This window comes from Entamoeba invadens (genome assembly GCF_000330505.1).
Source record: "Entamoeba invadens IP1 unplaced genomic scaffold scaff_1105074724951, whole genome shotgun sequence".
NCBI classification, from domain to species: Eukaryota; Evosea; order Mastigamoebida; family Endamoebidae; genus Entamoeba; species Entamoeba invadens.
In genome coordinates this window covers 66,395-82,746 of record NW_004191829.1, presented here as the reverse complement: position 1 = coordinate 82,746, position 16,352 = coordinate 66,395, and the positions used below count along the sequence as shown (strand labels likewise).

The 16,352-nt window shown below is 27.1% G+C and overlaps 5 protein-coding genes across 5 annotated transcripts; all 5 read left to right on the top strand.

The window, feature by feature from the left end:
* Positions 1-449: 449 nt before the first annotated feature.
* On the top strand, positions 450-1,151 carry EIN_012670 (hypothetical protein; the record flags this gene model as incomplete). The annotated part of the gene is made up of 2 exons (XM_004185038.1): positions 450-454; positions 503-1,151. The coding sequence occupies 2 exons, from the start codon at positions 450-452 to the stop codon at positions 1,149-1,151; spliced, it is 654 nt and encodes a 217-aa protein (XP_004185086.1).
* A 70-nt stretch (positions 1,152-1,221) lies between these two features.
* Positions 1,222-2,141, top strand: EIN_012660 (hypothetical protein; the record flags this gene model as incomplete). The annotated part of the gene is made up of 2 exons (XM_004185037.1): positions 1,222-2,075; positions 2,120-2,141. 2 exons carry the CDS (start codon positions 1,222-1,224, stop codon positions 2,139-2,141), a joined length of 876 nt encoding a protein of 291 aa, XP_004185085.1.
* A 58-nt stretch (positions 2,142-2,199) lies between these two features.
* EIN_012650 (protein serine/threonine kinase, putative) lies at positions 2,200-4,587 on the top strand (the record flags this gene model as incomplete). Its single annotated transcript, XM_004185036.1, has 1 exon — positions 2,200-4,587. One exon carries the CDS (start codon positions 2,200-2,202, stop codon positions 4,585-4,587), a length of 2,388 nt encoding a protein of 795 aa, XP_004185084.1.
* Positions 4,588-6,263: 1,676 nt separating this feature from the next.
* EIN_012640 (hypothetical protein) lies at positions 6,264-7,123 on the top strand (the record flags this gene model as incomplete). The annotated part of the gene is made up of 2 exons (XM_004185035.1): positions 6,264-6,304; positions 6,577-7,123. The coding sequence occupies 2 exons, from the start codon at positions 6,264-6,266 to the stop codon at positions 7,121-7,123; spliced, it is 588 nt and encodes a 195-aa protein (XP_004185083.1).
* A 7,067-nt stretch (positions 7,124-14,190) lies between these two features.
* Positions 14,191-15,065, top strand: EIN_012630 (hypothetical protein; the record flags this gene model as incomplete). Its single annotated transcript, XM_004185034.1, has 2 exons — positions 14,191-14,387; positions 14,510-15,065. The coding sequence occupies 2 exons, from the start codon at positions 14,191-14,193 to the stop codon at positions 15,063-15,065; spliced, it is 753 nt and encodes a 250-aa protein (XP_004185082.1).
* Positions 15,066-16,352: the final 1,287 nt, after the last annotated feature.

The window sequence follows — 16,352 nt, the reverse complement described above, 5'->3', positions numbered from 1 at the left end:
AATTATTAAACCATTAAAGACTGTCTAAAAACGTTGTCCATCTGACAAAATTTTACACAAAATAAGTTGAAAAAATAAGGAATTAGGAAAAAACGTTCAAAACAATGTAAAAATTATGAAACAATGTTTTTGAAATGTTTCGAACCATTTCTTGATTTATTTCAGTTTTGATGGTCCAAAAATGCCCAGACAATGTTGGAGAGCGGACAAGATTTTAGACTGACTATAAGAATTTAATAAATATTAAACAATTACAGTAATATCTACATGACATTTAACTTTTACTATTTTAATTATAATAGTTCATCAAATAATAATAAAAAATCAAGTTAATTTGTACTTGACGACTGCATCAAAGTTAAAAATATGATCATTTATTTTAAAAAACGTGTTTTTTAAAAACACGTTTACTTTTTATTATTAAATTATAACAAATAAAATAATTATAAATGATGTTTCATAATGTTTTTTAACTACATAAGTTATATAATAAATTATAAAGTAATGGTCTTTATTATATTCATATTATTTTTTTGACTAGTGGATATCAGTGCGACTGCACACAAATCAACTCGAGCATTAATAATGGATTCAGCCCTTCAAAATGTACTATTTTTCCAAACACACGCTTGTACTGTTTTAACAACTATTTTATTTTTTCTATCCGTATATTAAAATTTGAAAATGTTTACATTCTTCAAAACATGGAATTTACAAACAATGGCGATATATATTGGCAAAATATTAATACAACCACACTCTTTGAAAACGTCAGTTTAATCATTTCATGTTGTTTACACTTTAATAAAAATCTAAATATCGAGAATGGTACTGTCATCAATGTTATTAACAATAAAACAATATTTGGTTTATTTTCTGAAGCGGGAGATCTTAATGTTACAAATCCGGAACTGAACAAGCCAAGAATTATATTGTGGAACTCGACTTATATTCACCTCAACAAAAACATTAATGGAAGACGTGATTTCAAGATATTAAATCCAATAAGTAATACAAAATGTTTTGACGTGTTTTCACTCAACAATCAAAGCAATTTGGATATTCGTACAACAAACGATCACATTTCATCTTTGATGTTTGAGTATTCATACAACTTCACAGATGGGAAAGGGGTATTTGATATCAAATAAAAAGTTGATTCGATTCTGTCCAAATGGGACACAACTTGACACAAATGTCATCTGTACATTAAAGAAAGAAATGTACACCAATGACAGCCCAACAACAATGGAAGGTGATTTTGACTATCCACATTGTCCTTGTAATTCAGACTCCACTGTTAATTGCAGGTTAAAGTTTTCAGAAATGTTTGATTTGTATAATATGTCCGATTTCGATATTTCAAATACAGAATTGCTTGTTGACAGAGATATCAAAGTCACAAATCTTAAAAGAGTGAAACTGGTGACAATCAATGATGACACTAAACTCGATATTTCTGCGTACTTTGACAACATGATCTTTTTATTTTCATTTGAAGTGTTGACAAATGGGGTGTATGGAGACAAGTATACCATTGATGCATCATTACAATATCACACGTCTTCCAATACATTGGAGTGTATAGTAAACTTCAACTACAGCATCTCTCTTGTTAAAGAAATTCAATTTTTCCAAATAGAATGTCCAAGTACTATTGATGTTCTGAATTTGTATGAAAATACGAGTGTTGTAATTTTGAAAAACACTTCTTTGTATCAAATTAACAAAATTCAATTTGGTCAATATGGTACAAGTTACATAGTGATGGATTATCCATCAAACAATAAAATACTTGAGGGATGTATTCTTATGGAAATAACAAAAGAAAAAGAGATTTGTTTGTTGTGTGGTGAAAGTTATCAACTTATTGAAGGTCAATGTGTTCGTGTTGTTGAGTATTGCGAATTTTGGAATTTGAATGGCATTTGTACATTGTGTGTTAACGGGTTTGTTTTAAATGATGATCGCGAATGTATATCTTCGGATAACTGTTCAATTGGAACAATTACAGAGTGTTACAAATGCCGAAACGGTTATATTCTGAACAACAACAATTGTTATAAAGAAGATAAGTGTGTTCTATCAAACGAATATTTGTGTTTACATTGCAGTGAAGGAAACACAGAAACAAATTGTGAGAAGTGTGTCGACATAAATTGTTAAATCTGAGAATCAGAGAAATGTATTTTGTGTAACATGGGATTTGTAATCAACTCTGTTGGTATATGTGAAAGCCAAAACAATGGTTCAACAGTTGGTGTCTCAACTATTTGGTGTAATGGCACTTTTTACATTAATTATGAAAGTTGTAACAGTTGTTCAAATAAATACGAACACTCTCATTTATGTGATAAAACACGTGTTGTCTCGTGTCAACAGAATTACATACAAGACAATTGTGGACATTGCATAGCAACGATATGTACAAATAAAACAACAGTAGACCAAAACGGACTCTGCCAAACAGAAATAAACCATTGTATGTTCATCGTGAACAATAAATGTGTTGAATGTGAAAACAATTACACTTTTAACAATAACAAAAGTTGTATTAAAACATCACATAATAATAATTCAACAAATTGCATCTCATTTAACAAAAATGGGTGCGTTTCTTGTGCAGTCGGGTATTACCTATTAAATGCTGAATGTAATTTATGTTCCGAGAATTGCACCAGTTGTGTAGAGAGTGACACAATGTGTCTTTCGTGCAAGTCTGGATTTTATCAAGGTGATAATTACACGTGTTTGCCAAGCACAGACTTGTTGAGTAAATGCAACAAAATATCAACAATAACAAATGGGTGTTATCAATGCAAAGACGGGTATTACAGAGTTGGTCTGAATTGCTATGAGTGTTTTTTGAATTGCTCAACATGCAACACAAAAGATAAATGTTTGACTTGCAATTTGACAAATTACAAGACGTCAAGTGGAATTTGTTTGCCACAGAACAGTATCATTGGGTGTGCTGTTGAAGTCACACAAAATGGGTGTAACATGTGTATAAATGGGTATTACACAGTCAATTACAATGAGTGTGAAAGGTGTCATGACAACTGCACAATATGCACACAACACGAGAAATGCACATCCTGTGTTGAAAACAAAGTGTTATTTGAAAATGGACTCTGCTATGACATTTCATTTGTATCATATTGTGTTGCTGTCTCAAATTCAAAATGCTCCAGATGCACATTCTGGCACTCGCCAAATGATAATGGCACATTTTGTAACAAGAAGGCGGTCTGGTGGGTACTTCTCATAGTAGTGTTGTTTGCAATTATTGTGATGGCAGTTGTGATAACATCAATTGTATTTGCTGTGTTGTTTATTGAGAAAAAAATGCGACAAAAGAAGATTGAAATGACAGCAACACTTTTCAAAATGAGTCGCTCCAACATCACATTTGTATCACTTGGTGATGATGTTGTAGTCAACAAAACAGAAATATCATTTGGTCAGGACGTTGATGTCAACACACAACAACGAGAACTTCTGTGTGTTGGCAACACATCAAAACACAATATGAAAATCCAAATCACAACTAAAGGTGCAACAATTGAGAAATATGTATTTGAGTCAAATCCGAAGATAGTAATGTTGCCAAGTGGCGAGGCGTGTGAGTTTGAGATATTACTGACTTTAAAATGCACAACTAAAATGGATGAGAGTGTTGTGTTGGTTACAAACTCATTCACAAAAAGAAACCCCAATTTAAAAGAAATGAAAATTACAGCAACTTCAAAATTGACAACACGACTTGATCCAGACGAGTTGGAAGAAGACAAGAAACTTGGCGAAGGTTCGTTTGGAATTGTTTTTAAAGGAATGTTCAGAGACAATGTTGTTGCTATTAAGAAAATGAAAATCGGCACTGAAGATGATTCTCAAAAAATTGAGTTTGAGAAGGAAGTTGAAATGTTGGACAAATTCCGGAGTGAGTATATTGTCCACTTTTATGGCGCCGTGTTTGTGCCAAGCAAGACGTGTATGGTCACCGAATTTGCACAATATGGGAGTTTACAAGACTTGATAAAACACAAAACAAGTGAAGAAATTGACATGAAACTTCGAGTTAAATATATGATAGATGCGGCTAAGGGTATTTCATATTTACACACAAATGGGATATTACACAGAGACATCAAACCAGACAACATTTTAATATTTTCACTTGATGTAAATTACAACGTGAATGCCAAACTGACTGATTTTGGAAGTGCAAGAAACGTGAATATGATGATGACTAACATGACATTTACCAAGGGAATTGGTACACCAGTTTATATGGCGCCTGAAGTGCTGGACAAAAAACACTACAAGAAACCAGCTGATGTCTATTCATTTACAATAACTATGTATGAAGTCTTTGGGTGGAGTAATGCATATCCAAAAGAAACATTCAAATTTCCATGGAAAATTGCCGAGTTTGTGACAACAGGAAAACGACTTCAAAGAAAAGATAATATACCAGAGAAGTTGTACCAAATAATAGAAAAATGCTGGAAACAAAATCCGAAGGAGAGAACGACTATCATAGATTTGATTGAATTAATTCAAGGAGAATATAACATTTTATAATTAATCAAAATGTTGTTTAACACTTAGGACGTTTTATTAGTAAAGATTAAACCAATCGCTAATTTTTAAATTATTGGTTTTCTGTTATTTAACTAGTTTTATAAAAATAGAAGGCATTTTGAATAACATTTTAAATACAAAAGCTTTACAATGCTTTTTTTTAAAAAAATAATTTATTAATTAACTCTTAGAATTGTATTTTGGACAAATCATACAAATAAAATGAACATTCTTAAATTTAACTTTTGATTTTGAGGATGTTTGAATCTTACAAACAGCAAAATTATAACTAACCACACAAAATATATATCATATCGACCTTTGTTAAATTTGTATGCTGCAACGTTTTATTTTTTGTATTCATTTTTACAATAATATTAATGTTTATTCATAAAGTGATATATTGCAATAAATATTGAAAAAAATCTTGTTAATATAGTGTTTTTTTGAAATAAACAGCAATGAACGTTTTTAATACACTTTTAATGTAGATAGTTACTTCATTTTAAAACAAGAAAAAGTCATTTTCTCCTGGCCTTTGAAAGAATGAGTCCAAGCGACCCATTTAAAGTCTCCTTCAGATTTCCACTCTCGAGCCACAAAAGAATTTTTCCCAAACACAGAAACTGCAATCCCCAAAGAAAGTTTTTCCGTCTTTGGGAGATGAACAACTTGTTGAGTCTTTTGATGGAAGAGATATTCACATGTTGAGGAAATTGGAAGAGATGTCCCTAAAGTGTTCAAAACTAAGTTTGTCAAAATGAGATTTTTTTATCGAAAATAGAATGTTTATCACTTTTAAAAATTTCAAATTTTATTGGAAAAATAACAGATATGTCAGAAGTGTTGATCGGCAAGTTATAAATTGAGAGTTGCACAAATGCTGAGCACGACAAATTAAAATATAACATATGTTACAACAGTTTATATAACCGCAGTCAAATTTTGTTTTTTATTTTTTTCTTTAAAACTTTGACACTTAAAATTGAACATTTTGGGTTTGGTCACAAGTTGAAATGTTATCTTAATAATTGAATTTTTATTGCTTCATTTTTGTCCCGACCATTTTATAATTAAGAACATTATTATAAAAAAACATCTATTTTCAAATATAGACAGTAACAAATTATATTAAAAACATTCAAAGATAATACACTTTACTAACTATCAACATTAAACGTATTGAATTAAACAATGTACTGAACGAGTGCAACAACTTTTAAAATTAATAATAGCCAAAATTAATGAAAATAACATTTTCAGTGCTATTTAAAAAAGTCAAAGTTGTGTATAGTTTTCGATGTATTTAAAATAATCATTTATAATTGTTAACAATGTATCAATCCAATTTGGACATTCTATGAGGCACCATTATATTAAGTAGTTTAGTATTATTAATTATTGTTAAAAACTATAACTTTGAATAATAACATATTCTTATTATATATATTATGCAATATTACAATTACTAATCAAATTAACATTCGTTAAAAAACGTGTTTAATTTTTAAAAATATCATTTATATACTCATACCAATCTTCATAATATAATATGACTTGTTTTTTTATGAAAAATAACATATTAAATATTTCAATTTAATATTTAGATAAAAACCTTCATATAATGTGTTTTTTAAACAGCCTTCAAAGTTATGTGTTTTTGCAATATACATTAAATGTTGACAATTCTAAACATTTACTTCGCCTATTCACACATGTTTGATAATTTTCAAATTTCGTGTTTTGAGTATTAAACGATTATCTACTAAAAATTTGAATTTTGAATATTACGAATTATTTTTAAGTTGTAAACTTCAAAAAAGTCACAACATGACCTCATTTTAAACCAAAAAATCATTGTTTTATAATGTAAAAAATAGTAATCTGTTGAGCAATTTTAATAAAAGCGGATTACTATGACTGAAATCGGATTGGCCAATTATATAAACAACTTTTTGAATAAACGAATTCAGTAAAACAAAATGAAAGGTGTGAACACCAAAAATGCCTCAAAGAAAAGCGAGAAGCCGAGAAACAACGCATTGAAAATGAAAAGAAGCTTGAAACGGACTTCGCTGAGTTCAAAAAGACTTTGACTTCAGAACAACAGACTTTACTCGACGAGTACATCAAATACGAAACTGAGAAAGACGAGTTTTCTTCTTCAGACGTCGACAAAGGAAGTGACAAAGACGATGATAAGTGTAAAAGAAAACGTGAGAAGTGTCCAATGGATAAAGAGAGACGACAAATGAAGAGAATGTGGAAATGGCATATGATGAACCAAATGTATAACAGACCACCTCCACCACCCATGTGTTGCCCACCACCTCAATTTGGATATGACCAAATTGGATGCGGTTTTGGCATAAGACCATTCCATCAACCATATTATGGGTGCTGCCCACCTCCACCTCCTATGATGGAACTTAATCCTTACGGATGCAATCAAATGTGCTTCCCACCTCCACCACCACCATTTTTTGGTCGATTTGGAGGTTGGGAAAGAGGAAGACGACATCACCCACAATTGTGAAGTTGATCAACTAATTCACTTTTAATAACAATTTTATTATTGAATAATAAAATGTGTTTTAAACTCTGGACACAAAGTCCGACGTATCGGACTTTCGGATTTGTTTTTCTGCTATTTTTTAAAATTTTTATTGAAATAATTAATGAATTATGTCAAGAAAAACGGGAAATGAGCTAAATGTTATGAGCATTTATAATTTTTATATTATTTTTGATGTGTTTTTTCTTCAATTATTTTTTGTTCATCCCACAAAAACGTTCATTAAAACATTCATTGTTTTCACAAAGTATAAATAAAGTAACTACTTTGTTTTGATAAGTAAAAATAGTTTTTTAGCATTACAAAAATATGAATTTTTGATTATAATTGTTGTTTAACAAAACTATAATTATAATACATTTTATTATAATCACAATAATTAATAAAAGTGTTCCAATTACAAATGTCATTATTGTTATATATTTTTGTGATGAAATGATCACAGAATTTGCTTTGTCTTATCATATTATTATTAAACAAATTCTATAATAAATTAATAATGAAATGATTAAATATTATAAAAGTCAAATAAACACAAGTAATAATTGTTAATTTTTATTATATTATAAAAAAGTATTTTTATTCCAATTAATATTTCGAATCACTTATATTTCATCTATAAAAACAAAATTAATCAATTATAATATATTTACATTTTTATAATTAATATTTTAATATTTTCAACATAACGATAATAAAAATTGTTTTGTTACTTGTGGTGTTTTGGTTAATTTCATGTGTTTCCTTATAAAATTTTGATACACTTTTTAGTTTAATTTAATAATAAAACTATGATTAAGTTGTGTTTTTCGTTGTTATTGTAAAAATCAAAGAATTGAAAAAAAAATTATTTTTATTTTTTTAAATGTTATAGTATTGATGAAATTTGCGATTTTTGTATAAAATTTGGGTATGAAATTAATTTTTCGTGTTTTATAAACCAAAATATTTCATGATTTTGAAATAAGGAAATTGTAGTGTAAGTAGAAAATTAAAAATCAAAAAATAAGACGCAAAAAATCAAAATAAGGGAAAATAATGATAAGTAAAACAGGTATAAATTTCGACAAAATATATTAATATCCCGAAAGAACAAAAGAAAAAAATACTGTTTTAACGTGTCGGACTTTATGGCCCAAGTTTATTTGATAAAAATAAAGAGTTGATTGTTTATAATTAAATTAATAAATTAAAATTATTATAATTATTAAGAATATCAACATTATTTGATTGATATAAAGTCGCTGTATTTGTGTTTAGAAATAAAAATTTATTTACAATTCTAAATATGCAAAACAGAAACAATAAAATATTTTTTGTTAAAAATACGATTTTTGTAAATAATACACTTGGTTGGGTCCAAATGGTATCAGCTAATGTATCAAGCAAACAACTTTGTTTGAATGATAGTTTTATATTAAAATATCTATAACTTTTTATTTATAATGAAAATTACAAACGATAAAAAATTGTCAAATAGTTGTAACAAGTAAAAAATAGTTTAGTTGATAAGACAATTGTTTTTATTTGTGTAATCACTGTTATTTTTTTTCTTAAATTGGTTGTGGAATAATAACTTCATTTTCGGTGTACAAATCCATTTCAACTATCGTTAATAAATTAACCAAAGAATCGATATAGGTGCCAGTATCTGTATACAAACGCCCATTCTTCTTTGCAAATTACTCGGATTTATGTCGTAATATTTCTTTTTCATCAATCAAATTTGCTCATGTGCCACAAAAAATATATACGACTTCTTTAGTAATTTCAATAATATAATAAAATGTTTTGATACCATAAATTATGCTTTGAATACCTTAAAATGTGGATGAGATGATGATTAAATAAAAGTAAACACAGACAACATCATCTCTATAATGTCACCATTTGTATATTTATATGTTAAGTGGTATTATATATAATAGCACTATATTTTTTAAAGAGAAAATTATCAACTCAATTTATTACCAATTAATAACTTTTTTTATTATTCATTAAATTGTTAATTTAAATTTTAATACTGATTGAAAGTAATTTGTCAAAATTTTTAATTTACACAGTTTAAAATAATAAAATTATATTGTTTTTTTTGTATAAACTTATAATTATTATAATAATAAACAAATGTTTTAAAATGCTAATAATAACAGTACTAATTTTTAATATTTGATATTAAAAACAGATTTTGATTGTTATATAAATTAATAACAAATATAAAGTACATTCTGACTAAAGATCGATATTTTTCAGTACAAGCCATAAATATTTTTTGTTCATTATGTATGTATAAAACCACATAAGTTTATCATGTATATAAAAAATTGTTTTTCATATGTTGATATTTAATATCATTGTTTGCAATCTTAATACAATAAAATTTCTTAAGAGCGGGTTCTCTCAAGAGTGGGCATTTTTTTAGACTAAAACTTAAAATAGAGTTATCTATCAAGTGGTATTTAACGTTTAGTTGGCTAAAAATGCCCCCTCTTGAGAGAACAAAATTACCACACCCTCCGCTCTTGGGAGGTTTTACTTTAATCAACAAAAATATCCTTTTTTACTTTCAATTTAAAAAATTACTTAAAATATTTACTAGAGCCGTTTTTCCATTTTGTCTGGTTTTAAAAAAATCAAAAAAAGTCACATTTACATTAATATTCACTAAGATTTCTATTTTATATATTTCAATTTTTCCCGTCTTTGAAGGGGTTAATTCTATATTATAACAATCGAAATATATAAATTAATAAATTTTAATTATTTCATTAATTATTATTATTATTAAATATTTAAAAATATAAACATCATTATTTAACACTGAAATTGTTGAATATAATACAAGTAATTTAATAATATTTTATTTTTTGGATTCGATAAAAAAACATTTATTGCAATAAATAATAAGCTGTTTACAAAAAACGATAACAGTGAACTTAAATTTAAAATAACGCAGAAATTACTCAGCCGTCTTGAACCATTTTATCTAAGAAATGTAGTCTTATACCTTCCAACTCTTTCAGACATATGCAATTTTGTTTGTGTTAATCATTCCACTCTTAATGTCACAGAAAGTTTGTACATCAACCTGTTTGGTCTTCAACAAACTGTTTCTATTCACAAAATTATTGATTTATTTCCTAAACTAGAAACATTGTATCTTCCCTTTGAAATTAACGACGTCCCGAGTTTCTTGGAAACTCTAGGCACTTTTCTGATAGAGTTCAGACGAAAGACTTTTAATTCCGAAGTAAAAAGCCCATCAGAAACAATAACTTCTCTATTTAAAACAGAGTGGTTTCCAAAACGTGTTCTTTATATTCGTATCTTCAAAAGTGAAATACAAACATTTGCAGAAAATTTGAGTAAATTTGTTCAACTCAAAACTGTTTTAATGGCGTTTTACAACACATCAACCGACCCAACATATTTTATCAATATTTTGAGACATCAAAGTCTCAAAACTGTCTTATTGTCAACGAATTCACCAACAACACAATTACTCACAAAATTCAACTTTTCTGAATATCCAAAAACGCAATTTAAAATCCAATTTTTCGAGTACGGCCAACACAAACTGTCTCCAGAAAACATTGCCGAGCTGTCTACACTCCCTGAAAATGTTCAAGTTTATATTTCATACATTTCAGATATCATTTTCAATTCAATTATTCGAAAGGGGAGCATAAGTTATCTCCCTTTCTTAAGTGCGGAGAGTCCCAATAAAGTAGTAGCAAAAGTGTATAACAAATGTCTTGGAATACACAACCTTTTTAAATTATTGGAAATTACACTTCCAACCAAATTTTATATTACCGAGGATGATGAAAATAACTCAACGAATTTGTCAGTCATTACCTGTGATTTGACACAAATGAAAGAGCCAATTTATATTGAGAAAGTTGTGTTGGAATATGTAAATTTTAACAAAATAACACTTCCAACAACAAAATATGTGGTGATAAATACTGTGAGGGGGGACGTGGTAATGTGTAAGTGTCAAATCGAAGAAATTGTAATCAGTGATCACAATGGAAATTTAAGTGAATTTGATTGTGAGAATGTGAAGAAATATGATTGTGACAAAAGTTGTACAGTGACATTTAAAAAAATAAAGTACACAAACACTCTTTTTGTAAAAGTTGGTATGGAAGTTGAATACAATTTTTGTGTTAAAATCCCAACTAATATCATTTTTCTAAAAGGAAATGAGAAAATGGGAGAAGTAACATTTAAATCAAACTTTCATTATAATAACAAAAAAAATCTTTTTTAGTGACGTTTCCAATAATTTGGATTTATCATGTTTAAACAAAAGTGATTTGAAAGTCGTTGAAATTGGCAAATTGTGGACAACAAATTTAACATTCACATTTGGGGAATTGAACAAATTTGTCATTAATAATTGTTTTGAAAATCGACCACTAATAAAAAGCATAATTTTTGATAAAATGAAACGCTTGATATTGGCTTATTGTAACGTCGATAAACTTATCGGTAAAGAGCTTGAAATTGTTGTTTTAGATCATGCTCACATCACGGCAATACAAATCGAAAACATCAAATCAACAAAATTTGTTGATTATGCTGATATTGAAAACAATGAAAATGTTTTGATTAATTCAATTTGATTATTTATATTTTTACTATTATATTGTCGATATTAGATTTTATTTATATTTTAAAAAATATTACATACAATAACAATAATTTTGAAATTAACACAAGTAGCACTAATGGTCTAAGGGCAGAATTTCATACTCCCAAGGTGGAGATCCGGTTTCAGTTCCGGTTGGTGCATTATTTTTATATTAAAAATAATAATTATTATAATTAATAAATAAATAAATAATAACCTTGAAGATTCATCAAAATACTTAAGCTGATAAGATTTATTTGAAGTCATAAACATACATAAAATATAAGTACTGGTAACAAAAGGTTTGAAATGCGTGTCAAATAATTATAAATATAAAAAAATAATTAATTAATTATTTACATTAAAAAGTGATTACATTAAAATTTATTTGGTAAACAAAAAATAATTGTATTTCTTTATAATTATTCATATTTAAACAATTATATTTCAAATTACAAACATAGTTTTTAAAAATCACACACATAGTTACCAATGTGACAAGACATGGAATGATAAATAAATAATTAACAATCATGTTCAAATGTAATTGTTGTTGTGAACAAAACCGAAGATAATAATTGTTTTTGACATATTTTTGATAATTGAATATATCTTTTATATTTAAAATAGTTATGACCATTTTCATTGTGTAAATACATAAAAAAGATTATTTTCAAATAACTTACTGTCGTTAATAACATGTAAATGACGTTATTGAATATATATTATCTTTTTAATTTATTTTGTCTGATTATACATATATATAGCACAATTATAAAAATGACATTACAACTGTTATTAAACAGTGAAACAATAGCATGATTATGCATTTAGTTAATTATATGTTATGATAATTAAATAAAATGATTCACTTATATACTCTATACGCTCATTGTAAAATGAATTATTTTATTAAACATTTATACTTTTTGAGTGTGTAAACAGATAATTTCAAACTAAACAAATACAATATATTGCATTTTCACTTTCAAATGAATTGATGTTTTTGTTGAATGTGTTTCCAGCTAAAATACAAAAGCAGTTTAAAAAACTAATTAAAGGATGATAAACACTCGGTTGACATGAATCTTTATTCAGTAGTGATGGCTGTTTTTTATTGAGTTTTGTAAACAAAAAATAAAATATCTGCAATTGTTGTGGTTTCAGTGTGAGTGTATTTCATCAAAGTTTTAACTAGAAAGTGAATTGCAGTCACAGAATTGAAAGAAATCGTTTTTCATGATATCAGAGCCGATTGTTTGGTCAAATTTAATTTCAAAATTTACAGAGACTCGACCTTCGATAGATTGGATGCCTCTGTTTTCATGAGTGTCAAAAATAAGTTGCTTTGAACCCATTTGTAAAGTAAATGTATCAGTTGTTTTACCAATTTGATATACCATTGATTTAAAGTATATAAATTATTTCAGTATCAACGAATTTCAATATCAATAATAAATTAGGTGAATGTGTAGTACATTTCATTCTAATTCTCACTTCATTAATTGAGTTCATCAAACTTTTTTTCTGATCAAACTGTTTTTGTTGTTATATATATTACAATTGAAGTATGTTTGATCTGTTTAATTTATTCCGATTTCAAATAATAAAGTTGTGTTTTGTTATACATTTTTACTATTCATAACAAGAAATATTGTATTCAAAAATATAAGTGTATCTAATTAAATAATAATGCATTTGTTATTAATTAATATAAAAATATAACAAAATGTTGTTTGTTAAAATACAATATACAGCAAAAATTGTAGTATTGTTTATTTTTTTAAATCGATTTACAATAAAAATATTGTAATGAAATAAAAAACACACAGTTGAAATTAATTTAAAACTGTCTATGATTTTCAATTATTATTATTGGTAAAAATATATAATTATTCAAATATATTTTTTGTATTAAATATTTTTAAACATTAAATTATTAAACATGATATACACAATTCCATAAATGTTAAACATTAATATCTTTAATTGCTTATTACACGCCTAAAATAGGTGTAGTTTATTGTGTGTAATTAAACAAATCAAAACATTTTCTTTTTTTTTAGATAAACAACAGTTACACAATTGTTTAAAAATAATTAATATATATTTATGATCAAAATATGATTTAATTGTCGAGTGTAATAAAAACATAACATTCATATTATCTAAAAACATTTAATATCATTATAATTAATAATTATTTGTTTTTTATAATATGTTAAAAGTTACATATAAATTATATAAAAAACAAATTGTTTGTTACATTTGATAAATGGGTAGTTTTATTTATATAATTTTTTTGTGTAATAATTGATATTATTATAAAAATAAAAATGTAAACAATAATGAAAAGGTATATAAAGGATAATATTTATCTATAAATCACATGTTCATTTTCTTTCTTTTATCACTTACTATTGCCGCAGACACTTATGCAATTGATATTTTAGATGGGTACTTCATGGTTTACGCTGTTGGTAAATGTTACGCTACGGATTTAACTGACACTGCCAAAAAGTACCAAAAAGGATTAAGGATTCGGCTTCTAAATATCAATTGTACTATGCTGCAACATGTTCGAGCGTTTCTTCTGATTGGACTATTGATACAATTGGTCACAATTTTGATACTGAGACATACGCTTCTAATACTGCAAAAGTAGTTGGATTTTACAATTATAAAGTATCGTTTTATTACGGTGCCAGTTCATGCACAGATGATACCAAAGCCTCCCCAGAATATTACTTTACTTCTTTTGGATGTATAAACATCGATAATAATCATTTCATTCCAAATTTTGATGGCAAAAATGTTTACAACACTTACTACACAGATGAAAAATGTACAACTCTTGACGCTGATCCATATACAACACACCCTGTTGGCACATGTTTTGATTCTGATAAAACTAAAATCATATACACCGCCAACAATTTATATAAGCGTGATTTAGAAGATCGTTTTGAAATTTATATTGAAGGTAAATGCTATATGGATTTTATCAATTCAGATGGGCATAAATATGATATGGTCAAGTCTGATGGATTGATGTACCAAGATGATTCCTGTCAGTTAGTTCATGATTCCACAGTCGCTGCAACTGGAGATGGCTTCAAAGTGACCAAGGTCTCTACACTCCCAGAATATTACTATATGGACCGCTTTTTTGGAAAATTGGATTGCAATGACAAAGCTAATTTTGATGAACCACTAAGTGTTGACTGGTACCACACTAAATTGGCAACATGCAATTCAAAATAATCCCAAAATTTCACTACCACTAAAGATGCTATTACTTTTAATTACTATGACGAAAAATGTGAAACACCAGACACAAAAACACCAAAAAAGTACAAAAGTACAATTATTGCACTCAAGATAACTTGGACCAATATCAGTACTACTTCTATGGAAAAGATTCGAATGCTAATACCGATAACAGTATTAAAGTAATCATTTCTTTTGTTGCAATGATCGTATTGGCACTCATTTGAAAGAAGTAACTCAAATTTGGGTATTTATTTTTTTGAAAACTGCATTATAAATCATTAATTTTTAAAAATAGTGCTTGTTGCCATTTAAAAATTAAAAAAATAAAATAATATAAATAATTTATTTCTAGTTTATATAATAAAAAATATTATAAAAACAATTCCAAAAAATAAGCTTTTTCCACAAGGCCAACTTGAATAACTGTTTGCTTATATATTATATTTAACTGTAATTTGCATCAATATTTCATTCTTGACATTTACGCGATATAGTGCTTAGTTGCATCATCAATCAGCTTTTCACTTAATGGTTATGTAAAGTAAAACATACATTGGTATTGTTTTATTTCCTTGAACTTTTGCGATTTTTTAAAAATGCATTTTGCATGCTTATTAACAATAAAGTTTAAAAAGAACAGGATATCTTATCCACAACAATTTACCATTATTATTCCAATAAGATTAAGTGTCAATCATTTTACTGCCAAGAAACAAATTTTTGAATAAAAACATGCATCGAGCTTTTGTGCTGTTGTAGTGTTCTAACTTAGTACCTCCTCAAGAGAAAGCACAATAATTCCGAGAGATCTATTAAAAATCGACATGTGCATATCCTGATGTTGATAATCACCACAAAAAAAGCACACGAAAATGTCACAACCGCCATTCTTTTTAAGCAAAGACTAGTTTAATTTTATAAGTTTTTTAATGTTTTATTATAATAAGTTATTTTTTGAATAGTTTTGTTATTTTTGAACATCATCAACAAGAACTCATAATGTACATTTTTTAAGTGTTAATTTAGTTGATATTTACAATTAACACAATTAAAATTATTACATTTATCATAAAATTTAATAAAATGTAACATTTTGAAAATATTGTGAAAGGGGACTTAGCACAACGGTAGTGCATTATCAACCAATATCTCGATTTCTAGATAAAAGATGTTGGGTTTGACTCCCATAGTCTCTATTTTTATTATTTTAAATTATTTAAATATTTAATAAGTATAATGCATATCTATTAAAAACGATATGCATTACTTAACAATAAT